General features: G+C 38.1%; 1 protein-coding gene across 4 annotated transcripts in view; it reads left to right on the forward strand.

Moving 5' to 3' along the window:
* The first annotated feature begins 1,707 nt into the window (after positions 1-1,707).
* MAN1A2 (mannosidase alpha class 1A member 2) overlaps positions 1,708-25,476 on the forward strand; it is a 267,616-nt gene continuing 243,847 nt past the window's right edge. For 3 of the 4 annotated variants that reach the window (XR_008916779.1, XM_001362742.5, XM_007485274.3), the window contains exon 1: positions 1,708-3,208. Coding sequence is in view for 2 of the 4 variants with exons in the window: in XM_001362742.5 (XP_001362779.1) it covers positions 2,901-3,208 (308 nt within the window). In the remaining 2 variants the exon portion in view is untranslated. Of the gene's footprint in view, positions 3,220-25,476 lie in introns of all 4 variants that reach the window. The other variant, XM_056819264.1, reaches the window with a different exon arrangement.

The raw sequence follows: 25,476 nt of genomic DNA on the forward strand, positions 1-25,476 counted from the left end.
GTTTTAGCAGGGAGCCAAGAGAGGCAGGGTGTGCTGAAGCAGGCTCTAACTGGGGCTTGAGGGCCATTGTTAATTTTTCCCCGGGGTCATTTACAACTTTGAAATTGGCAATTGCTACAAATCAGGACTTGATATTTTATTGATTACCTAGGTTGAGGAAAGAGTTAAAAATAAAGATTAAATTTAAAGTAGATCTATTTAAAATCCCTCCCCTCCTTGGTAAATATTTACCAGCCTATCTCTGACTTGTTCCATAAACACTGTTTGAGCTCACCAGGTACGCAAGAGAAGGCTCAGTAAATGAACAGTTATTCCCAGACTGGAGACCCACTGACTGTAGGCTACTGATATTAATAACTTGAAGGTATATAGTGCTTTAACGTTTACAAAGTGTTTTATATGCTATCTCTTTTGAGCTTCAAAACTCTCCTGGGGATGGACCAAGCTTTGGGACTCACCAAAGTGGGGTGTGTGTGTATGTGGCAGTCCCCAAAAGTCTGTAAGTAAGAATTTAGGGAAGTCCTTCGCCATCACCACCATTGTGGGAAAGAGGAAGGCAAATAGGTGGTGCCTGGGGAACCTCAATAAACCAGTGGGTCCGCTTAACTTTCTATTAATTTAACCGCTTAGCTGTGTGGCCAGTGCTGGGCAGTACGTGCTGTTTTTATAGACATAGGCCCTTCGGAGCTGGAAGACCCTCCAGATAACATCCAGTTCAATCCCCTAGTTTTACAGAGGGGGAAATTGGGGCCCAAACCGGAGTGAGGCGATTGGGTTACAGCGCCTGTAAGTGCCAAAGCAAGGACGGGAATAAGGCTAGTCAGGGACCCTCGAGTAAGTGACATTCTAGTTAAGGAAAGGGGGAGGAGAGACGAGATTTACTTATTAGTGAGATTCAAAATTAATTGTTGGATTTGGCCAAATTCATCAGTTTTAATTAGGATTACCCTTCCCTCCCTCCACATAGCAGATTCACCCCTACCTCCTGGATTTTACAAAGGATGTAGGGTTTGGGTGAACAGTGATCATCATCTTCGATGCCCAAAGAGACCCCTGACCAGCCATGTCTTTCTTTTGGCTCATGCTGGACCCCACTCCTCCCCCCAAATGGGAGCTATGGCAGAGGCTGGAAGCTCTAGGGACGTTTACCCCAGAGAAGATGCGGGAGGGGGTTGTGAAGGGCGGTGGGAGTGACTAGACAAGTTCTGTTTGCCCCCCAGGGCCAGAGTAGTATTAATGGGTGGAGGTGGCAAAGAGGTAAATGAATGCCAGAGTGAAGAGTAAGTTAACCCTTAGCACTAGACCGAGGCGGAAACGAATGGGCTGGGCTGGGGGTGGGGTAGACATACGCTCCTTGGAGGCAGGCTAGGGAGCTCCGGCTTGGGGAGAGACACCGGTCGCGGAGCCCCGGGATGCGGGAGGTCGGGCCGGGAGGGGGAGGGGAGGGGCAGGAGGAGGAGAGGAGCGTGCGCGCGCACCGCCAGCACACACCGCACACACTCTCGCTCTCGCTCTCGCCCTGACGCCCACTCGCGAGCCGAGGCGGGGAGGCCGAGCTCGTCCCCTCCATCGGCTGCTCTAGCTCCCCGGCGCGCGCCCGCTCGCCCGCCCCCACCCAGCCGCCCAGCAGCCCAGCCGCCCGCGGTGGGGGCGCGGGGAGAGGCTAGGACGCCGTACGCGGGGCCGGGGGGGGGGTGGGGGGAGCAGGAAAGGAGGACGGAGCCAGGCCCGGTTTGGCCCCGAGCTCACGCCGAGTACGTCCGTCAGTTCGGCGGCGGCGGGGGGAGGTGAGGGGTTGGTCTCGGGCCCGGAGCTAGCTCCTTGGAGGCCGCTGCTGCTGTGCCTGCCGGCCCCGGGCTGCCTGCGGCGCCGCTGCTGTTCGTCGTTGTCGTCGTCTTCCTGCTCGGCGGCCTCCACCTCCTCCCGGCTTCTGAGGAGGGAATGAACAGCCGCCCGCCGCGGTCTCCGGGACCTAGCGGGCCAGGATCTGCTGCTTCCCACGCCGCCGTCGTCACCGCCGCCAAGCAGGAGTGGGCCTGGGTCGGCCCGGTCCAGGAGCCACTGCAGGCAGACAGCGTCCAGCCGCGGCCTCGATCTTCCGGAGACCTCGAGAGGAGCCGGCCCCCGGGGTAGCGCCATCGGCCGGGCCGCTGCGTCCCCACTGCACGTCTTCTGCCGCGGCAGCGGCAGGAAGTGCTCACCCAGCCCCGCCCCCGCCCCGGCCAGCAGCCGCCGCAGCCACCACGGCCACTACCGTAGCCGCGGCGGGAGCCGCCTTGGGGGCACCGGGATCCCCCACCTGCTTTCCCTTCCGGTGACCCATGAAGCGCTGCGGTCCGTGACGAGCCGTCTCAGCAGCCGCCCACCTTACGGGGTGGCTCAGGCGCCCTTTCCCAGGCCCTCGCGTCTGGCCGACGCCGACGAGCCGAGCAAGTTCTCCACGCGCCCTTTTTTAAACTTCGAAAGATCCCGAGTGGAGGCATGTGAATCCCCCGGGGGGCCGGGAGAGCGGACCCCACCCGCGGGGAGGAGGAATCGAATGAGCCACCGCTCGGCCTCTTCTCTGCTGTGGGGATTGCGGGACCACAACCCCCCGGAATGAGGGGGAAACTGTTAACTGCTTTCTTGGGTATACAAAGCCGTGAGGCCCAGCGAACACGGAAAAACCTCACATTGTGATCCTTTTGGGGGTGGTGGGAGGGGCCGCCGGGGTCACCGGCTCCTGAATGTAATTGGAAGAGAGGGGGGAAAGGAGGTACTTGTTGAATAAGCACAATAATCCCTGAAGTCTTGAAAGACAACGAGTTTCTCTATTTTTGCCAATATTTTGGAGACTGTTCAATGTATTGTTTGTTTGACGTAAGATGACGGCTTTTTAAAATACTTTATAGAAGTAAACAATGACCACCCCGGCTCTGTTGCCCTTATCTGGACGTAGAATACCACCCTTAAACCTGGGGCCGCCCTCCTTTTCCCATCACAGGGCTACATTAAGACTATCTGAGAAGTTTATCCTTCTCCTTATTCTTAGTGCCTTCATCACCCTATGTTTTGGGGCATTTTTCTTCCTTCCTGACTCTTCAAAACACAAACGCTTTGACCTGGGTTTAGAGGATGTGTTGATTCCACATGTAGATACCAGCAAAGGAGAAAAAGACGTTGGAGGCTTCTTGATTCATGGACAAGGACATGACGAACACAGACACAGGTATACAAAAGGTATTTTTTTTGTTTCTGGTGGGAAAACAATGGGGCTGAGTACATAAATAAGTGATATAGCATGAGAAAAAAAGATGTTTTGTATTGCCCGATTCTTTTTTTTTCCTTTTGGAACATAATATAGTGGATTTTTTTTTCATCTGAACGATAACATTTTTTGGTAAATTGTAGATTTTTTTTTGAAACATAAGAATCAGAATTTAAAACTTCGAGGGTTCTCGGAGATGATTTCATTCAATCTGATTTTACAGTTAAGGAAACTACTGAAAAGTCGTTGTTATGGTGTTTTAATTGTGAAAACAAGAAATATGTAAGACCTAATAATCATAACGAAATAATCTATTTCTTAAAGAATGCTTTGCATAGTGTTAGCTTGTGTGCTTTAGTCAGTCGTATTTGCCGGTACCTCTTTTTGAACCTCATTCCTTGGTTGGATTTGGTGATGGTCAGACTTACTTAAAATTTAATTTTATACCTCAGCTTTTAATTTTTCAGTGAAAAACAGGCAAAAGTTTCTCGTTCATAATTTATGGATTGAACTTAGGTCCTGATTTTTCTGATCTTAACATCCAGAGAAATGTATTGATTTATATTTTAAGCCAGTTTAAAAAAAATTAAAACTTTAGTGTAAATTCACTTTGATGTGTCAAGTTGAACAGAAATGCAGATTTATACTTTGCGTCTACCTCTATTTTTAGATTTTGATGTTGATTTGATTAATTTATGTCTTTAAATACAAGAGATTCGCTGTGTTGAAATGAATTATTTTTTAATCCACTCTTTTATTAGTTATTTAACTTTAGTTGTGCCAGTCAAGATTTAAACGACTAAATATAATGAGACTAAGCTGAATACAGCTGTTAAGATAAAATGGGAAACCAGATTATTGTCCTTTTAGATAATAATTACCTTATAGATTAAAAATATGTTGAACAGTTTATTCTTTCCAGTAAGAGTTTCTGAACCTATTTACTGGGCTGTCATTTTTTCATGCACTCAGTGTTTTCTAAGAGGAAATATTGAACCTCTGAAAAAATGGAAACATCAAATGGTTAAATTGTATTTTTAAAATATTGTAGTTACGGTTAAAGGCTGTAGAGGTTTTCAGATGACTGATTTACTTGTTTAAAAATGCTACTCTTTTAAATAAGCTCAATATATAGCAAAGCCTTAAATTTTGAGAGCAGCTTTATCTATATGGTTCTAGACTCAAAGATCTGAGGATTTTTGGAGATCATCTACTTAAGACGTACCCAGTGATGGGACCAGTAGCTCTGATTGGAACTTTTTCCTTATATCAGCTGAAAGTAGTCTTTCTGAGACTTAACTCATGATTGCCTGTTTGTGCTTCTCGGGCCATGACAGCTTTACTAAAAGTTGAGGATAATTAGCTCCCCATCTTCATTATTGTGGGCAAACTTCTCCAGTTCCTAAAGCCCTTATGGCATGATTTTTACTTCCCTAATCAACAAGTGATCCTCTGGATCCTACTTCTTCCCCAGCTTGTCAACAGCCTCCCAGAAAAGTAGTGCCTCCAAATGAACCTGATATTTTAGATTTAATCTGACCAGAACCAGAATATAAAGCTGACCTTTCACCCATCTCTTTCTGGATACTGTGCTTTTATCAATGCAGCCCAAGATCTCATTAGTTCTTTTGGCTGTCAAATCTGTTGATTTGAACAGGCTATTGGCTAAAAATATTGAGTTCACTATAAGAGCCTTGGGTATTTTAGACATGGGTGATTTTTCTAGACATAGGTGATTGCTAGTGGCTAGAGTACTGAGCCTGGAGTCAGGAAGACCAGAGTTCCTATCTGGCCTCAGACATTTACTAGTTATATGACTCTGGGTAAGTCATTGTAAGCTCTGTCTGCCTCACTTTCTTCAACTGTAAAATGGGGATAATAATAGCACCTACTTTCCAGGGCTATTGTGAGGATCAATTGAGATAAAATTTGTAAAATCACTTAGCACAGTGCTGGGCACCTAATAGACACTATGTAAATGTTTATTTCCTTCTCTTCCTTTCTAGCTGCGTCTCCCTCACTTGGGACTTCTATATTTGATTTTTAAAAGTAATTTACATTTCTCCTTAAGTTTTAGGTATTAATCTAATTTAAATACTTGAAAAAATATAGTCTTAATAATATTTTGTTTTAAAATAATATTTATTCCACTTATTATTTGTTCAACTCTAAGCTCAATTTAAGTGAATGGTGATTTTTGTAATTATAATATCTCTTCTGTAAACTAATTTAGAAGTTGTTAATCTTGTTTGCTTGCTCTCTTTAATTTGCCAGTTGAGCTTTATGAATGCATTTTTGAAAAGGACTGGTATAATAATTAACAGACATTTTTATGGGACTTTACATGAGTTATTTCATTTGAGCCTTACAGGAATGTTGGGAATTAAATACTATAGATACAATACCTATTTAGAGTTTAGGAAACTGAGGCTCAGGGACGTTCAATGATTTGCCCATATTACTAGTGGATTCTTTTTCTTTCTTTTTTTTTAAAAACCCTTTTGTCAATATGGTTCCAAGGCAGTTGGGATTAAGTGACTCACTCAAGGTCACACAGCTAGAAAGTGTCTGAGGCTAGATTTGAACCAAGGTTCTCCTGTCTCTGGGCCTGACTTTCTGTCCACTGAGCCACTAGCTGCCCTCTGCTAGTGAACTCCCAAATGGATGACTAGAATCCAAGAATCCCCTGACTCCAAGTCCATCACTCTTTGCCCTGTGGAACAATACCAATAATGAGACCACAATATTCACTATAAAAGTACTGGTATTAATTAGAGTACTTTTCAGCACAATTTGTATAAATTGTTATAAAAAATTTTTAAATAAGTTTATTCTTTAAACTTACTCTTTTGACTGACTACTATTAATGTAATTTTGGTCAAATCATTTTTAGCCTTTCAGATTTTTAATCTTTAAAATAGATAATTGGATTAGAAGTCCAGATTCTGATTCTTATCTGAAGTGATAATATGTGACATTAGCATCACAGGAACCACCAGACATTTTGTATCACATTTTCTTTGTTAAAATAAGTAGTTATTATACAATCTTAATCAAAATATTTAGACAGCATGAGCATCATAGTTAAACTACAAGTAGAAAGCTTGATTTAATATAGAAATGTGTACATTTTATTCTTATTTTTATGAGCAAGAATAAATTGTTTATAAAAATTCTTTATATTCCTGTAATGCTTTTAACATTTTCCATGATTTTTTGTTAATATGTTTTGTCAGTTTGTTTTATTAATCTGTTCTTGGTATCCTTTTTCCTTTTTTTCTATTTGAGTGAAAAGCAAGAATATATGATATATATACATATATATCGTTGAACTTCAGCAGGGCATATTCTTTTGGTGCGCTACAATACTCAAACCATTTGAATGTACAAGTTTGCAGCTGATGGTAGTAAGCATAGCAAAATGAAGTAGTCAATATATCAATGATTTTGTTGATTTTTTTCCCATGGATTGGTCCAGTATGCATTATAACTCATTTACTTCGGGCTATAAAGTTTATAAAATGCCTTCCTTATGATAACAATCCTTTGAGATAGGTAAAATTGTATTATTATCCACTTTTCATAAATGAGAAAATTTAGGCTCTGGGAGATTGTCACTTAAGAGCTGAAAGAGACCTCAGGTTATTTCATTCAGTCCATTCATTTTACAAATGAGGAGACAGGCTCATGTGTGTGAGAATGCTTGCTCAAGGACTTTTAGACAGTAGTAGGTCTGCTGTGGGCTTCTGTCTCTGTCTAACACTTTCCACTGTGTGGATTATATAGTTGATGACGTATTGAGATCTTTACCCAGGTTTCCAGAATTAAAGGCCAGTGGTTCTCCATCATATCCGGTTGCCTCTTATAAGCTTCTTTCTTTGATTTAAAAATACAAAGTATAGTTTAAAAATTGTGGTTAAACATACATTTAGACAAAAGATGGTGACATGCTTTCAATCCTCATGGATGATTGTTGATAATGATATAAATGCCAAATTTTCAATGAGTTTCAAATAAATCTTGTTAGTGCTGTTACACAAAGCTTTGTCGACATGGAGGCTAGAAACCCCAAACTTGTAGCTTAGTAAGATCTGATGAACCCCAAGTTTTAGGACTATCTTGTAAGTTGGAGACCCTAAAGCTTAACCTTGTTCCCTGGTCCTGTGAGAATCCACACTGAAGGGAATCTCAGTTTCAGACTGAATAATGGACCCTAAGATAAAAGCAAATCCACTTGAGGTGGAGGCTAAGCCCAAGCCCAGTGACTCTTTAGCGCAGTAGGTAGCCTGTCAGTCTCTGAAAGCTGAAGGTCCTGAGTTTGATCCTCAGAAGGAGGGTGTGATATATTGGGAGAGGCTTCTGGAGAGAAGAGTCTCTAGCATAATGCCAAGTTCTTCTTTTTGCCTTAGAAGCTTCTTTCATTGTACCACATTCCCCTTTCCAGGATAGACCTCAGGACCTTCAGCTTATGAGACTGACATGCTGCCTACTGCACTAAGAAAGCACTGGCATATGCTTAGGCCCACCTAACTAGGATTGTTATTTACCTTAAGGTCCATTATTCATTCTAAAACTGCTAGCTTGAGATTTTCCCTTCAGGGTGGATTCTCACAGGAACAGGGCACAAGTACAAGCTTTGGGGTCTCCAACTTACAAGTTAGTCCTAAAATTTGGGGTTCATCAGATCTTACTAGGTTACAAGTTTGGGGTTCCTGGATTCCATGTTGACAACAGTTTCTAATGCCCTCTTTGATATTAAGAAAGCACTTTGTAAATCTTTTAAGTTCTTTGTAAAATATGTTACATACCTGGTCTTTTATTTCATTTTTCATTGTAGTGTTTGAAGAGTTTGTTCTGTTTTAATGTGATATTACAAAAATGAATGAAATCTGAAAACAAGTAACTAATTGAAGGTATTATGTTTGGGCCTTTAGCTAGTTAGCATTTTTTAGAAAGATTTGAGAAAGATATTGGACTTGATGCTAACTTGTGTATCTGAAATTAATTAACTCTGAAATTTGAAGTCTTGCTTCTTATCTCCGTCTCTCCCACTTGGCTTTTACCTTTGTTCACCCATTCTGTTTCCTAATCTCATTGTAAGTGGTTTGCTATTTTGAGTTTCTGCCCTTTGCATGTATTTCTGCATGCTTATAACTGAATGTACATTTTTTTTTTACATCTAGTCATATCTGAAAAACACTTGTGGTGACAAAACTCAGTAATGTAATAAAGTTTTATTGACAACATATAATTTTCAAATAGAGATGTAAAGCGTTTAAGTGCAGTATGTCAAATTAAATATACATTAATCATCAAAAATGAAGAAAGATTTCATTTTTATGGAAAAGGTTAAAACCAAGATCATGTCAGAAAATTTGATAATTTCTTTTTTCATTAGATGCTGCTTCCTAATAAATTTCTTATAAAAATTCTATATGAACGATGGTGGGAAGTAAATCTTTGTCCCTTCCTGTGTCCTCCTATCCCCCACTTTTTTTTTTCTTTATTTACAGAACTAAGAACTGTGCAAATATTCAACAGATATTTGCTGAATGATGAGTTTCCTGTTCCTGATTGATGAATTGAGATACGCAGAAACTTATTAGAAAAATACAAGTGTATTTTGCTTTTTTTAGTGTTCCTAAAATTATTTAATTATTAAAACATTTTAAATGAATACTCAAAATTGATATTTAAAGTTGAGCATTTCTGAGTATGCATTTTATTTATTCATTCATTCATTCATTCATTCATTCATTCATTTATTTATTTATTTGTTTATTTATTTATTTAGGGCCTTACCTTCTGTCTTAGAGTCAATACTGTATATTGGCTACAAGGCAGAAGAGTGGTAAGGGCTAGGCAATGGGGGTTAAGTGACTTGCCCAGGGTCACACAGCTGGGAAGTGTCTGAGGCCAGATTTGAACCTAGGACCTCCCGTCTCTTGGCTTGACTCTTAATCCACTGAGCCACCCAGCTTGCCCCCCCTGAATATGTATTTAAAAAAAATTTTTAGAGATCAAATTTCAATACAAGTAATCAGTTTTACATATATGCAGTTTCCAATATATACTACAAATCCATAACCAACTGATTTTTTGTTAAAAAGACTATAAAAATTATATATTTATTTTGCCTTGTAACCAAATCTCATTATGTGAACAGCATGCATTTTGGTCCAGTTAAAATGAGTATGTTGCCAAGTGGTAAAAGTAAGTCCCATAATTCAAATAGGCCTTTGACAAATGGGCCATACCCCAGAATGAGATTGTTTTAAAGGGAAAAAAAATGCATGTAGGTTTGTACTGAAAAAAAGTTAAACAAGACTTATCTTTAAAATATGTGTATTTCTCTATAATTTTGAGACCAATCTCAGAGTTGAAAGGCACATCTGAAATTATGTAGTCTAACCCCATACCTGAGCACTTGTAGTCCCAACAAGTAAGTGGTCATTCAGCTTTTTCCTTGCACAGTTCTAGTAAAGAGGGCTTGCCTGCCTCCTGTGGCAGCTGATTGCACTTTGGGTTGCTGCTTATTATATGAAAGCTTTTCATCTTCAGTTTAAATCTGTCCTTTTGTGGCTTTTCATTCCTACTTTGTTTTTTCCTAGCAGGCCAGAACAAGTCTATTCCTGCTTTTAATCTAAATTTCCTTTAGATCCTTGAAGATTACTGTTGTGCCTCTTCAGGATAAGCATTCCAAGTTACTTTAACCAATTCTTGCATGCTGTGATCTCTAGGAACTAAATTCTGCCTAGGGCAGTGACTGGAGGGCCAGATTTGGAGTCCAGAAGACCTGGGTTCAGATCCTGCTCTTGATACTTACTGGGCAAGTCAACCTCAGTTTCTTTTATCTGCAAAATGGATAATAATAGCACCTGCCTCTCAGACTTGTGAGAACCCTGCAAACTAATGTATGTGAAGCATTTTACAAGCAATGGTACTATATAATAGGTCCTTAAGTAGGTGGGGAACAGTGATGCTGAATGAGATACAAAGATCAAACAAGAATTGGCTCCCAATACAAGTAATCTCCTGATATATTTGGTTTATGTTGTTTAATAGATTCTTTTAAAATTCATTCTTTCCTTGGATGGGGGAAAGTGACATGAAGAGATCTGTTACTAAATCCCTTTTTTCTAAAATGTTTTAATTGTGAACTTGAGAAATAGCAACAAATAGAGACATTTTATATAAAAGAACAAGGATTATATATTAAAACAAACATCCCATTACATATAACTTGTTTTTTTAAAAGTATATAATAAATTTTAAACAGTTTCAAAGCTGTCTTATCCTAAAAAAAGAAAAGAATTGGTTTCTAACCTTGTAGAACTTTACAATGTCATGGGAAGATTTTATGTATACAGATCACTACAAAATAATATATGATAGGGGGCAGCTGGGTAGCTCAGTGGATTGAGAGCCAGGCCTAGAGATTGGAGGTCCTAGGTTCAAATCTGGCCTCAGACACTTCCCAGCTGTGTGACCCTGGGCAAGTCACTTAACCCCCATTGCCTAGCCCTTACCACTCTTCTACCTTGGAATCAATACACAGTCTTGATTCTAAGACAGAAGGTAGAGGTTTTTATTAAAAAAAAAATAATGATAATATATAATAGGATGAAGAAGTGTACACAGTACATTAGGAGGCCAGGGAGAGTAGAGGAAGGAATATAATTATCTGATGGAATTAAGGGAGGCTTTATGAAAGATTACTGCATTCAAACTAATCTTTATGGACTGAGTAACATTTAACAGGTGAAGATGGAGTAGGAGGAAAAGGGAGGCCATGTGTAGGGAAAGTATAAGCAAAGGGATGGAAGGAAAAAGCAGGGGGCAAGCAGTTCATTTTGCTGGACTGTAAGTAAAGTGGAGGGATAGTAGTGAGAAATAACACTGGGAAGGGCACAGAGTATAGAGGCCTTGAATACCTAATTAAAGAGTGGATTTTAATTGATAATCAGTGGAGAGTATAGCAGATGAATGTTAGAATCAGATTTATGCTTTAAGGAGGATTAGTCAGGCAAAATCTGAAGGATGACTATTGCAGTGGAAGCAGGTAGAGAAGAATGAGACCCTGTATTAGGGTGAAGGCACCCAAGAAACAAACATTTGAGAAGTAGAATCCACTGATGAGATATGTGGCATTGAAGAAGGGTAAGTTTGGGACTCTACATATTGTTTTAGTGGGCAGAGGTTATAAATAGGTATTTTTTCAAGCTGATAAAAGTTTCTTTAACCCTTATTTTAGCAGAATTAAAATGTTAAGAGGATCAGCCCTAGTTTTAGGTTCTAGAATGATAAAAGATCATATATATGGTATAAGAGGAAGGAGAAACGTAATTTTTTTCCTTTAAGGTTGTGTTAGGTGAAATTTCAAAACGAACCTAAATTTATCTTTGGCGTCTTTTCTTCATTTTCCTCCCCTCTCTGTTACTTCCTAATAATATATCTTTCTAAAGATCCCTGTGCCCTCTAGCATTCTCACTGCAGAACTTCTACTTTGGGAAAGGAAGGGAGTAGGAAAGGACATATCAGAATAACTTATGCGCCAAAGTTATTCCTTCACATCTTCAAAAAATAAAAATTCCTATTTTCTCAGTGTAGTAGAGGGCTAGGCAATCTTGGTAAAGTGACTTGCTCATAGTCACACACTTAGAAAGTGCCTGAGGTCATATTTGAACTCAAGTCCTCTCAACTGAAGTCCTGGTGCTCTATCCTCTGTATTACTGAGCTGGCCCAAATATTTTCTTTCTTTTACAGATGAGGGTACTGAGGCTTAAATATGTTAGGCAGTTTTCTCTTGAACACACATAACTATTAAATATGAGGCAGAATTTGAATTTGAGACTTTTCATAATTTACATTTCTGAAAGAGAATGCTGATCCACCCAAATCACCACAGATGTAAATGTAAGAGATAAAATTTCTGGTATGCTAGCCAAAGGAAGTGAAACATCTTAGATATTTTAAAATGAGGCATATGTGTAAGCAATTTAACTTTGCCTTAGAGTTGATCCATATTCTCTGAGAATTCTCTAATAAGGCCAGGGAGCAAGAATGGTATGTTTTAGGTTGTCTAGAAATGATGATCTATCCACAATTAGGAACCCAGAACCAGATGTTAATTCTCCTTCTCTTCTTTTGTGCAGGTAATTTCTCAAGTACAAGGATTTTTCCACAAGGGTTGGATTTTGGGTATATTGGATGAAAATGTAGGCAGCCTTAGGGATTATTAATAAAGGTTACGTATTGTATTGGGTGGAAGTTTGTCCTACATGGTATCTTCTATTATTCTCTGTTCCTTGCATTCAGACCTGGACCTGCCAGTTCCTACTCTGGGCCCTGGACTCCAGATTGTTAAGAATTGTCCATATCTTGACTACCCTGTGTTATTTTTCAATTAAAATAAACAGACAATGGTCTGAGCATGATAAATTTCTTAGTTGGACAGCAGTAACCAATAAGTTGTGTCAGTGGACTCTTTCAGTGACCAAAGACCCTGAGGTAGAACTCATTCCCTTTCATATAGTTTTGGGGAGTTCAGAGTTGAGTTGGTGGGGGAAACAGTATGTTGGTTACAGAGTAGAAAGCATTATGAAGATGGGGACATGATTGGTTATACATAAAGGAAAGCAGGCTAGCACCCATGTGGAGCCACTACCCACCCCTCCAACAATTAAGGAATATTAATTGTTTCATGAACCCATCTACATTTTTTGCTAAGGGATTAGAACTATCAGATTTGCTGTTCCCTTGTCCAAGAGATTGAAAAGCCCTCTTAACTGTACAAGATTAGGAAAGGACAGACAACATATCTTTTGGGGATGGTACCAAGTTAACTTGTAACTTTATTTTTTTAAAAACACTTACCTTCTATCTTGGAATCAATACTGCATTTTGATTCCAAGGCAGAAGAGTGGTAAGGGCTATGCGATGGGGGTTAAATGACTTGTCCAGGGTCACATAGCTGGGAAGTAACTTGTAACTTAGAGGGAAAGCTAAATTTCTGTGCTCAGCTAAAGGCATAGAAAGATTACTTTAGGCAGATGGTGACTCAGTTATATAATTAATACAGCATAAAAAAGTTGCATTGTAGAAATATTACAGTAGAAATCCATACAGTAGAAATTAGAGGTAATACTAATTTTTTTCCCCACCTGGACACAATGCTGCTCTCTAGATATTTTCCTACCACTGTTGCTGAGTGTGCCAAAACTCCCTCCTTCAATCTCTAGTTCTTGGAACAATAAAACTAATAAACAATAAACATTTATAGAAAGGACTATTAATTAGTTTTTCTAAGGTCTCCACTTACCATCCCTGTGACTTCTTAGAACAAAAACCTTGGCCACCATTTTATTTCCTTTTTAGAAGGAAAGCTCTTGAGGTCAGGGACTGTTTTGCTTTCTGTACCCAGAACTTAGTGCAGTGCCTACCACAAATAGGAAGCCAGTGATAAATTCTCTCTGTCTGTCTGTCTGTCTGTCTTGTCTGTCTTGTCTGTCTTGTCTGTCTGTCTGTCTCTTCCCCTCCCCCCCAACATGCTTTTGTGAAATAATTTAAGAATACAAAGACAATATAGGATTAAATGCTACTGTGAGAGATGCATAGAATACTATAGGAGAGTTCAGAGATGGGTGAGATCTAGGTAGAGGTGATTGAAGATTAAAATTTTAAGGAAGCAGGTCTTCAAATTGGACCTTGAAGGAAGCTAGAATTTGGATTAGTGGATGGTGAGGGGAAAGAGGATTTGGGGGAGGAGTGGAAATAGCATCAATGAACTATAAGGAATGAGTATAGCATGTTCTATAGAGAATGTTTTTTAAATATTTAAGTACATACTTAAACATACTACTTTCATAGTAAGTAACCTGATTAATGGTCCCCTGTTTCTTCCTTCTGCAATTCATATTTCGAAGCTACCAAATTATTACAATATTATAAAAATGAGGTGGAAGAAGAGTAGAAGACTGACCTAGTCAAGTGGGAGGGTTTATATTGGAAATTGGTGGAAGATGATATTGGATAGGTAAGGTGGAGCCATATAATGAATGATTTGATCCTTTAAATAGTAGGGAGCCACTAGAAGTGCTTTAAAATTTGTTTTAAGGCATTACCTTTAAAATTGAAAAATAATTATGATTATTAGCCCTCTTTTTTTTTTTAACAGTTCTGTTGATGTCTTTAGGGTGAATTGATTTAGCTTTTAAAAATGCAGTATGAAGACGGGCCAAAATAAGTCTTTTGACTTTTTAGTGTTGAAGCTTCTCCTAAAATTTGAATTGACATGACTATAAATATCACTATTTGCATTTTTTCCTTAAAGAGCTCTTAAAAATTAGTCATGGGCTGAAATTTTATAGTATAAATTAAAGGGTACATTGGTAAATGGTAGAGGGTACTCTGATCTGTAATTTTTTGGAAGTTACTTTTCCTTCCAGCTCTGACCTGTGATTTCATTGGTGGGGAAACCCTATATACCAAGGCAGATTGGCAAGTGGCCTGCAACTTTAGTTGATTGAAATATTGAGAAATTAATAGATTGACCCAAAGTCACCTAACTAGTATGAATTAGTAATGAGACTTGAACTAATCTTCTGGACACTGAGAGATTAGCTCTCATGAGACCAAAGGATATTTGCATTGTAGAATAAGAGTTAATTAGAAGGGATCTAGAAGCCACATAGTCCCATGCCCTCATTTTTCTGATAAGGAAACTTGGACCCAGGAGTGACTTGCCCAAGGTCACACAGGACCCTTACAGGAATGATTTGAATTCAGATCCTCCTACTCCAAAACCAAGGCTCTTGCCATCATACTATGCCACTTTTCTATCCAGTACACAGTGCTCTTATTTATATATTTTAATTAGAAGTCTTGTTTTGATGGCAAATGAAATTAATTTAATTTCATCTCTTTTTAAAAATCAGAACAAAATAATGATACATTGATAAAGATTTCCTTCTGTAGAGGTGTAGAAAACTATTTTGTTAGAGGAGAAACTGCTAAATTCTATGATGGGAGTTTGTTCTTACCATAGTTGCATTCTTTTCCTTCCATATGGCATATTGCACTGTAATTTGATTCAGTTCTTGCAAATTCTGTAGGAAGATGAATGATAATGGATGGCCAGTATGTTTTTTGTTTATCTCAGCACATTTCAAGATGTCCGACACCCACTTTTAAAAAGCATGTTTTTATTTCTTTTTTTGTAAATGTTTGGAAGTATTTATTAATTTTGGCTATCTTTTCACTTATATTTTTAAATTTTCTTTTAAGAGGAGTACAATAAAGTATTTTTCTTCCCAAAGTATTAGCACTGAAGAACTTAGAGAGAAGATGGTTTCTCTAACATGAAGACTGAAGTTATATTTCATTTAATACTGCTATCACATGATATATTGTTAGAATTACTCTAGAAATTTAATCTTTTTCAAGATTTTGTATATTCTCAACTATAAGGGCCGTCTAATAAGTTTCACTATTTAAAGTAGAAGAGCCAAAATTCATTTATTTAGACTTGTTACTATAGGTAGACAATGTGGTTTGTTTGCCTTCTCTTCTTCCTCCTCTATTTTGGCATAATTTGAGTATACTGTAGTAGTTTTTGTAATTTTACTGTAGTAGTTTATCCTTTAGGCTTTGGAATGACAAAGAAAATAGAATACCTATTAACAATGTCTGTAAAATTCACCTCACCACCTTTTTTTGGGTGAAATGAGATTGTTCCCTTATTTTAAAAAGAGTTTTTGTCTTAGAGTCAAATGACCTGTATAAAAATCCTTTTCTTATTAATTATGTGTTTCTTCATCTGTAAACTGCTGATAATGATACTTGCATTATTTTCTATGTAGAATCTTCAGGAGGTAGACATTTTAAATAAGCATTATGCAAATGAGTTGTTATTCATAGAAACACTTTTAAAGAGTAAAAGAATTTGTATAAAGAGCTTAAAGGGCTTGTCTTGAATCCTGAATTTAAGGAGTTAAAAAAGAAATGACCTAAAAAAGTTGATTAAAAAATCCACACTGATATCACTACCCATGGATTCAATGGTCATTTCTGTAGATGTTTCCAGAATTATATACCTAACCTCATTTTTCTTCTGAACTCCATTTCCTATTATAACAGTCTGCTGTATGTCTTATTGGTTTCTCAAGTTCAATATATCCATAATTGAATTCATCTCTCTTTCTTCTTCACTCTCCTTTAGCCTATCCTGCCTCCAAAATTCCCTCTTGTTGTTTGTGGTGATAATCTTCTTCCTGCTATTAGTTCATAATATTGAAGTCATTCTTTATTCTTTCTCTTCCATGGGCTCTTAGCAAAAGTTGTGATTTTGTCTGAGGCCTTGTTGATGCTGTCTCCTAATTGGGTTCTTTGCTTTTAGCCTTGACCTTCTTTATCTTCTACACTCCTGCCAGCTAACTAAACATATCACTCAAATGTTTAAAAATGAGTCTCAAGGGCAAAACAGAGACTTCTTATTTAAAATATTTCATAATAAAAATCACCTATGTTTCCATATTTTTTTCTTCTTATTCTCGTTTGTTTTCTCCACAGTAGAGCCATACTAGAACTAGCTGTTCTCTGAACTCAACATTTACTCTCTTGACTTTGTGCTTTTAGGCAGACTGACCCACCCTATGCCTAGAATATCCTTCCTTTTTCCAGGCTTAGCTTCAGTGTAAGTTCCCTTGCAAATAAAGCATTCTTTCTTGTCTTCTCCATCTCCACAATTGTTAGTGTTCTCTGTTTTCCAAAATTATTATGTGTTTACTTATCTTTGTAGCTATAAAATTCAGTTAGTAGAATATAGGCTCCTTGAGGTCAAGGACTGTTTTGTGTCTTTGTGTTCCTACCTCCTATCACAGTAACTTGTAGAAGTAAGTGCTTAATAAAGATTTGTTGTATGAGTTTGTGAACCATAATAACAACAACAAAAAAAATACTACTCCAAGCATACTCTTCTGGGAACTTTTCGTTCCTGGGCCTTGATGTTTAAATATTTACCTGGTTAAGGTTTACTTAAAAGTCTTTTGATCTTTTTTTTTCCTAAGTTTCACAGATTTTTGTTTTTCTTTTGAAAATGTTATTTAGTTATTTTAAAATATTTTTCCATGGCTACAAGATTCATGTTTTTTCCCTTCCCTCCCCCAACCCCCTCCTGTAGCTGACATGCAATTCCACTGGGTTTTACATGTGTCATTGATCATGACCTATTAACTTATTATTGATATTTGCACTAGGGTGATCGTTTAGAGTCTATATCCCCAATCGTATCCCCATCGAACCTTGTGATCAAACAGTTGTTTTTCTTCTGTATTTCTACTCCCACAGTTCTTCCTCTGAATGTGGATAGCGTTCTCTCCGAATTGTTCTGTATCATTGCATTACTGGTAGTAGAGAAGTCCATTACATTCAGTTGTACCACAGTGTATCAGTCTCTGTATAATGTTCTCCTGGTTCTGCTCCTTTCACTCTGCATCAGTTCCTGGAGGCCTTTCTAGTTCACATGGAACTCCTCCAGTTCATTATTTCTTTGAGCACAATAGTATTCCATCACCAACATATACCACAATTTGTTCAGCCATTCCCCAGTCATTTGGCATCCCCTCATTTTCCAATTTTTTGCTACCACAAAGAGTGTGGCTATAAATATTCTTGTACATGTCTTTTTCCTTATTATCTCTTTGGGGTACAAACCCAGCAGTGCTATGCCTGGATCAAAGGGCAGACAGTCTTTTATTGCCCTTTGGGCATAGTTCCAAATTGCCATCCAGAATGGTTGGATTAATTCACAACTCCACCAGCAATGCATTAATGTCTCAATTTTGCCACATAGCCTCTAGCATTCATTACTTTCCATTGCTGTCATGTTAGCCAATCTGCTAGATGTGAGGTGATACCTCAGAGTTGTTTTGATTTACATTTCTCTGATTATAAGAGATTCCCTTTATTTTTAGATGATTTTTTTTTTGGGGGGGGTGAGGATTTTGGAATGCTGAGATGAAAAGAGGTAGGTGGTATTAAAAAGTCAGTAATAGGAGTTAGCAAGACAAAAGAAATATACTGTAGTTTACTCTTAACTCTTAATAAAATGCAATTAGCCTATTGGGTTTTTTTAAATTTTAAAGTTTTGATGTTGTTCTATTTTCTTTATAGTGACCAGGGAATGCTTTTATTGTACAAAATTATTGTACATGTTAACAATTTGATACAGAATGAGGAAGATGATAGCTGTGTTGGACTTTGCCTTGGTCAAGTAAAGATGAAGTGTTCAATTCCTGGGGACATAAGAATAGATATGGCATCCAGAGAAAGACTATGAAGATGGTGAAGGGACTAAAAAACTGCTTTATATACTCAGTAGACAGACCTGAGAATACTGTACTTGTGGGGAGAGGATTGTGAAAATTGGCTATGCATTTGAAGATACATCATGTAGAAGAGTGCTTAGAGGGATTTTTCTCTGTCCTGAGAGGGCAGAACTAGAAACAGAAATTTAGAAGAGAGGTTTGGACTTGATATAACAAAGAAGAGTAGTGACTTGCCCAGGGTCCCACAACTAAGATATCTGAGGCTAGATTTGAGTTCAGGACCTCTCATATCTAGGCTTAACTCTCAAATCACAGAGCCACCTAGTGGCCCCTATGCCAGGCAAAATATTTTAACATTGCAGTGTCTCAGGCAGTTTTCTCAGACTATAACTTGTAAGAGTAGCAGGTGCTAGTTTGCACTGTGTAAAAATTAAAAAACAACTGACCAAAGGATTTTCTTTATCTGGAATTCTGTATACCAATAATCTCAAAGTTCTGGTACAAAAAAATTCTTTAAAGTAGCCTCTGGGTAGTATGGTTGGTTTAGCACTATATCTGCAAGTTAATTTAAGTAGTCTAGTCATTATTATATTGGCTCAGTCTAACCTTGCACAATAACTCTTACTTTTATTTCTTTGAAAATAGTATCTTGAATGTTTCTTGGTATGTAAACCTCCAGATAGCTTATACATAATAATTCTTCTCAATAGGAATTTTTTACATTTTCCTCTTGATTTTATTCGTATTTTGTAGAAATATGGATGATTTTTATGGATTTATTTTGTATCATGCTACATTACAGAAGCTATTGTCTATCAGTTTCTTGATTCAGGTTATCTATAAATCATGATGTTTATAATGTGAGTTAATTTTTTACTGATGTTTATGCCTTCAATTTATTTCTCTTTATTGTATCAAATATTAGATGTAACTAATATAGGATACAAGTTTACTTGAATTTTTACAGCTGTGTTAGTGGGGAGAAGTGGCTTCCTTTCCTACTTTATCCCTGTACTTTATTGGAAAAGTGTCCAGTGCTTAGGCATTGCAGACAATATATTAGCTTTTGGTTTTAGGTATATAATTTTGCTCACATTAATTTTTCTATGCCTATGCTTTTTAAGATTGCTAGCATAAGTACTGCATTTTGTCAAAGGCTTTTTATGTAACTTATTTTTTTGTTATTTGTATAATTAATTTCTTTCCCTCAATTTAAATAATTTCCCCCCTTTTATAAGTACAACTTAGTTATAGAGATAATTTCTTTTTTTTTTTTAACCCTTATCTTCTGTCTTAGAGTCAATACTGTGCATTGGCTCCAAGGCAGAAGAGTGGTAAGGGCTAGGCAATGGGGGTTAAGTGACTTGCCCAGGGTCACGCAACTGGGAAGCGTCTGAGGCCAGAGTTTAAAGCTTCCCGAGGCGAGAGAAGCTTTAAGGTAGGAAGATAGAGGAAGGATAGAAGTTCTGGATACCGAGAGGGTGATGGTGGAGCAAAATTAGAGATATGAGGTGGCAGGAATGAGTCAGAAATGCAGGCCTTATTAATTATCAATGAGCCACAGCAAAACTCTGATCAGTGGACTACTCAGAAGGCTTGTACCCGTCCAAAGATCCAAACTTAATACCACACAGGTCGGAGAGATGATAGAGAAAAGAAAGTGCCTGGCTGAAGACCAGGTCCCAGGTGAGAGAGATAGAGAAGGAAAGGAATTAAAGATGGAGCTTGACCAGAGGCCAAGCTCCAGCAAGGACAAACATCAGTGGGAGCTGAGATCCAAGAGGAAGAGAGAAGGCGGAGCTTGCTGTGGCTGCTTTTAATGTCTTTGATATGCAAATATACACGATAAAAGGGATGATTATCATTGGTTAACGACAAGGTATAGGTGTGGTTTCTCTTAGCCAGGTGAGCACAAAGAAACCTGCTTTCCGCCTAACCTGGGGGAAGCTGGGGTCAAGGGTCAGAGGCTTTCCTAGCCAAGCGCAAGACTGAGCATGCTCAAGACTGAGCATGCTCTCTTCTAAGACAATCTCTACATACTGTTTCCCTTTCCCATAGCTAGGGGTGGACTACTACAGATTTGAACTTAGAATCTCCCATCTCTAGGCCTGGATCTCAATCCACCGAACTACCCAGCTACCCTCTGAACTGTATCTTAAAGGAAGAGAGGCATTCTATAAAGTGGAGCTAAGGAATTAGTATATTCAATGCATGGTGATAGCATAGATTTGGGAGATATGGAGCATCATGACTGGGGAATAGAGAAAATGTCAATTTGGCCAGCATTCAAAAGAGGGAACAGTGCTATTTCAGCAGAAAAGCTAGGCCCAGATCAGGCTGTATAGGGATTTAAAAGGTAAATAGAGAACTTTACATTTCATCACAGAGGCAACCACTGGAGTTGATTGAGTTGGGCACTCACATAGTCAGGTCTGTGTTTAAGGAAAATTGCCTAGAAAGCAGTGTTTGGGATAAACTGGAGTGGAGAGAAACTTGATTTAGTGGGACTGAATTAGGAGGCTGTTAAAATAATCTATGCCTGAGGTTGATGAATCCTTGAACTAAGGAGGTGAGTGGTGAGACAGCTTCAGCAATGAAACATGTTGTGGAGTTATATTTATAACAAAATTGGGCAACTTTTTGGATATGTGGATTCAGAAAAAGTAAGGAATCCTGAATAATGCTGAAGTTATGAATCAGGGAGTCATTATAATTGAGGTTTGGTGATCTTTTTAGTACTTCTTGCTTATTACTTTTGATGCTTATTGTCTTCATTGTGGTAAACATCCAGGACCTTAGAAATCACAAAAATGAATATGGTACTTCTAAAGATTTAAGTAATATAATTTTATAGTTTACTATAATTTTTAATGTTGTATATCTAGTTACTCTAGAAAAACATTTTTCTTCAAATAAGAACATAATATATGAATTATGATGCAAATCAAAAAAAGATAATTTTCAGCATTTTAAAACTGAAATTGATTTAGTACACTAAAGAATAGATTTCTAGAACTACACATAACATTGAAAGTTGGCAGATACATTTTTAACCAGTTTAGAATATTGGTACTTCTAATTTTCTTACCCTAAAACTGACCAGTGAATAACTGCTACTACTATTAAATAGTTGTATCAGTTGTCCAAATCAGTTCATTGAATCCCATTACTCTAGTCCGGTAATGGCAACCTACTAGAGACTAAGGGCCCAAAATGCAAATGGCAGGCCCCATGTGAGCTACCCTCTTATCCCAGATAGGGGAGGGAGGAAGCACTCCCACTGGGCTGCTGGGTAGAGGAGTGGGTGATGTGAGAGGGTGGTGGAGAGGGGGAAGGGAGCAGCTCCCTCTCATGTGTGCCATTCGTCACCAACATGGCTCTAGTCTGTAAACTGCTCAGAGCTTATGCTCTTGAGTATGGATTAGTCTTGAGAATTTCATTAACAGTTCAGTTCTGGAAGTTTTTCCAAAGGGGTCTATTGGTGTTAGTTTTTGAAATTTAGAGCTTGGCTCTTTCTTGGATTTTTCCAGGTATTTCAGAATCCATGGAAAATAGTGGAGTTTGGTGGCTAGTATCTTAATGATTTCCTAGAGACCTCCCTACTTTAGGGTATTCTGTCCTAGGAGATGTACTTTTGAGTCTTTGGTTGAACTGCACCATTGAACTAATTTTTCCCTTTTAAATTTAACTTCAATATTTTACTTTAAAATATAATAAATTCTCAATTATATATAGCAATTATGGAAATAATGACTCATAAGTATTATGGGATAGGTTGTGATTGTGGCACCTGACAGTAGAATCATCTGTTCTGCTGCTCATCCCACTCTAGTAAGGAAAAGAAAGAAACCCTAATATTGAATATGTCAATTAATCACTAAAGAAGCTCTGTGCCAGACACTTTTGTCAAGCTTTAGAGATACAAAAAAAAGGCAAAAGACACACAGTCTCTGCCCTCCAGGAGCTCACAATCTATGAGGGAGATAAGAAGCAAACAAATGTGTACAAATGGGCCCATATACAAGTTAAATAGGAAATAGCAGCAAGACACTAAAATTAAGAGGAATTGTAAAAGCTTCCTGTTGAATATGGGATTTTAGTTAATACTTGAAGGAAGCCAGGAGTTCAAATCTACTTCAGACACCATCCTGTGACTCTTGGCAAGTTACTTAACCCTTTTTGTCTTATTTGTAAACTGAGCCAGAGAAGGAAGTAGCAAACCTCTCTAGTATTGCCAAGAAAACTCCAAATGGAGTCACAAGGAGTCAGACACAACTGAAACCAATGAATGACAACATCAGAAATATTTATGGAGAAACAAAAAAGGAAGTTTTCAATATGATTCTATCCTGGTTATAAAGTAGGCTGCTAAGACATATTTAGGAGCTATGACTTATGTAAGAAGTTACATAAAGTTCCTCCATATCATGGAGGTAAGAATATATTGATGGAAGAGGTGGGCCAATCATGTAGTGAGAATGAGGGGATAAAATAGGTGAAGAGTTTAATATTTGAGCTGTACCTGTGAAATGTAAAAGACCTCCCCTGCCCCCATTCTAAATGGATGTCAAAAGATAAATCAGTTGAAAACTTTTGGGAGGACACAAAGCAAGAATTGTGTAGGATAAGAACATATAGATGGATTGTGTTTTTGCACCTTTAGAGGGCATGTCTACATTAATGTGATCAAAGTGCTGTTGAAACAAGCGTATTTTATTGAAGATGGGTCAGTAGTATCTTCTTTGCATGTAACAGAACTTAATGTCATTTTAAAAATTATTATGAACAAGGGTAATATTTCTAGATACATGCTTCAAAAACCCTATTAGGAAAATGCTTCTGTTTTTATTTCAGGAAAAATGTCTACAAATACATAAAGAAGCTTCCAGCTTCTTAAAAATGTCAACATGCAGTTTGTCAAACATTTTCTGTAACAACCATGAAGACTGAAGTCATTTTATTTTCTTTGAGCAGATACTATTTTCTGTCCAGACTAGCCCATTATTTTCCTCTTCGTGGGTGTACGTTTCGCTTAATTTGTCTTTTATACATTTTGGTCTCTTTGCTTTCTAAGGAAAACGAAAATGGAACTCTTCATAATTTGAGTCATAGAGAATCTAAGCCCTATTTGTACTTCAGAGAGATTTCAAATTAACTCATGATTAGAATTCCCTAAACTTGGTAAGGAGGAATGCATATTTAAATGTCTGTCTCTAAACTTTAAGGGGCATTGTTGGGAAAAGATAAGGCTTATTAATAGTGAAGAAAAACAAAGGATATGCAGTAGTATTCCAGAGGACACAAAGTACTTACTCTACTTTAGATGCTGATATTCATGTATTCATCCATTAACCTATCATGCATTTTTATTTGCTTTCTTTATAATTCAGGAATTCTTTCCCTTGTTAGTGGTTTTATCAGTGGAAAAAGGGATAGAAAATAGATCCTGACTTTGGGTAGGATTGTAGATGCAAGTTATAAGTTTTCTTAGCACTATCTTATAGCAGACATTTATTAATACTTCTGTACTTCAAGGACTTGTGTTTTCATTAGTGGGTACTCCCTGCAACACTGCTCATAACCTTTCTGAGCAGTCTGGAAGTATTTATAAAGTGTTGGCAATACAGGAATGAAAATGAAATAGCCCCTGCCTGTGATCATACAGTGGAAAAAGCTGACTTTGGAGTTAAAAAATATGGATTCATGTCCCACTTCTGACATTTACTGTGTCCTCTTGGGCATATCACTTGACCTTGTACTCAATTTCCCCTCATCTGTAAAATAAGAGGGTTGTACCATATAGATGTCCTCTGAGGTCCCTATAGCTCCAGATCTGTAAGTATTATTGTTGGAGTACAAAGTATGTGCAAAGTGACTACTAGGTAATTTTAGTGTCTAGGGAGAGGTACTAGGACTACTCTCTTGTAAGAGGTGACCTTGAGCTGGACTTTGAAGTTGAATATAGATTCTGAGATAGAAATATGGAGTGAGTTCCTTCAGAGTACATGGATTAAGTGGTGTAAGGCATGGAATAATCCATATTAAAGGCACAAAGATGAGATATCATATAGGGAATAGTTTGGTTGGATTGCAGACTGTGTAAAGGGAAGCATAAACAAGTCTGGAAATGTAGACTGTAGTCAGATTGGAAAAGACTTTAAATGTTACACATGAGTTTCTATTTAATACTTGATCTTGAATAGGGTCAACAAATTTATACTCTACTTCTGACTTAATGGATTTCAACATTACCTCCCATCTGTGGTGTCATCCTGGAACTTCAATTATCCCTTGTGTCTTTTTCATCTCTAGAATCTGTCTCTTCTATGCTGGCACCTTTTCCCAAAGGTGATTTCCTCCTAAGACTTTCAATTTGGAATGTGGTCAATTGACTTTCATTCCCCTCTTGGATAGGCTTCTGACTTTTTGGATTATAATAATGTGCCTCTTCATCCTCCACCCCCATCTTTCTTTTGTCTTCCTCCATTAGATGGCAAGTTCCTTGAGGGAGGAACTGTTTTTGCCTCTTTGACTCCCTGGTGCTTAGCATAGTGTTTATAGCATTTTTAGTATTAAATGAATGCTTATTACTTTGCCTTCTCTTTAGGGGAGAGACTTTGAAAAATCATTAGGAGTGGATAATTTTGGTCTAAGATGAATAGGACCTGAACTACTGTGATTGTGGTTGTGAGCTGGGGAGGAAAGGGCTGTAAGATATGTAGAGGTAAATCAAGACCTTTGATTGGATATGAAGGATAATTCACTTACTTTTGGAACTGCATTAGGACTGAATTTGTGAGTGAGAGCAGACTCATTTAACCCTTTTTATATATCTTGCCACAATCCATGCTTCACATTTCGCTCATCCATCTATCCTGAAAGGAACCTATCTAGGCATCTTCC

The sequence above is a fragment of the Monodelphis domestica genome, chromosome 2, assembly GCF_027887165.1.
Source record: "Monodelphis domestica isolate mMonDom1 chromosome 2, mMonDom1.pri, whole genome shotgun sequence".
In the NCBI taxonomy this organism is placed as follows: domain Eukaryota; kingdom Metazoa; phylum Chordata; class Mammalia; order Didelphimorphia; family Didelphidae; genus Monodelphis; species Monodelphis domestica.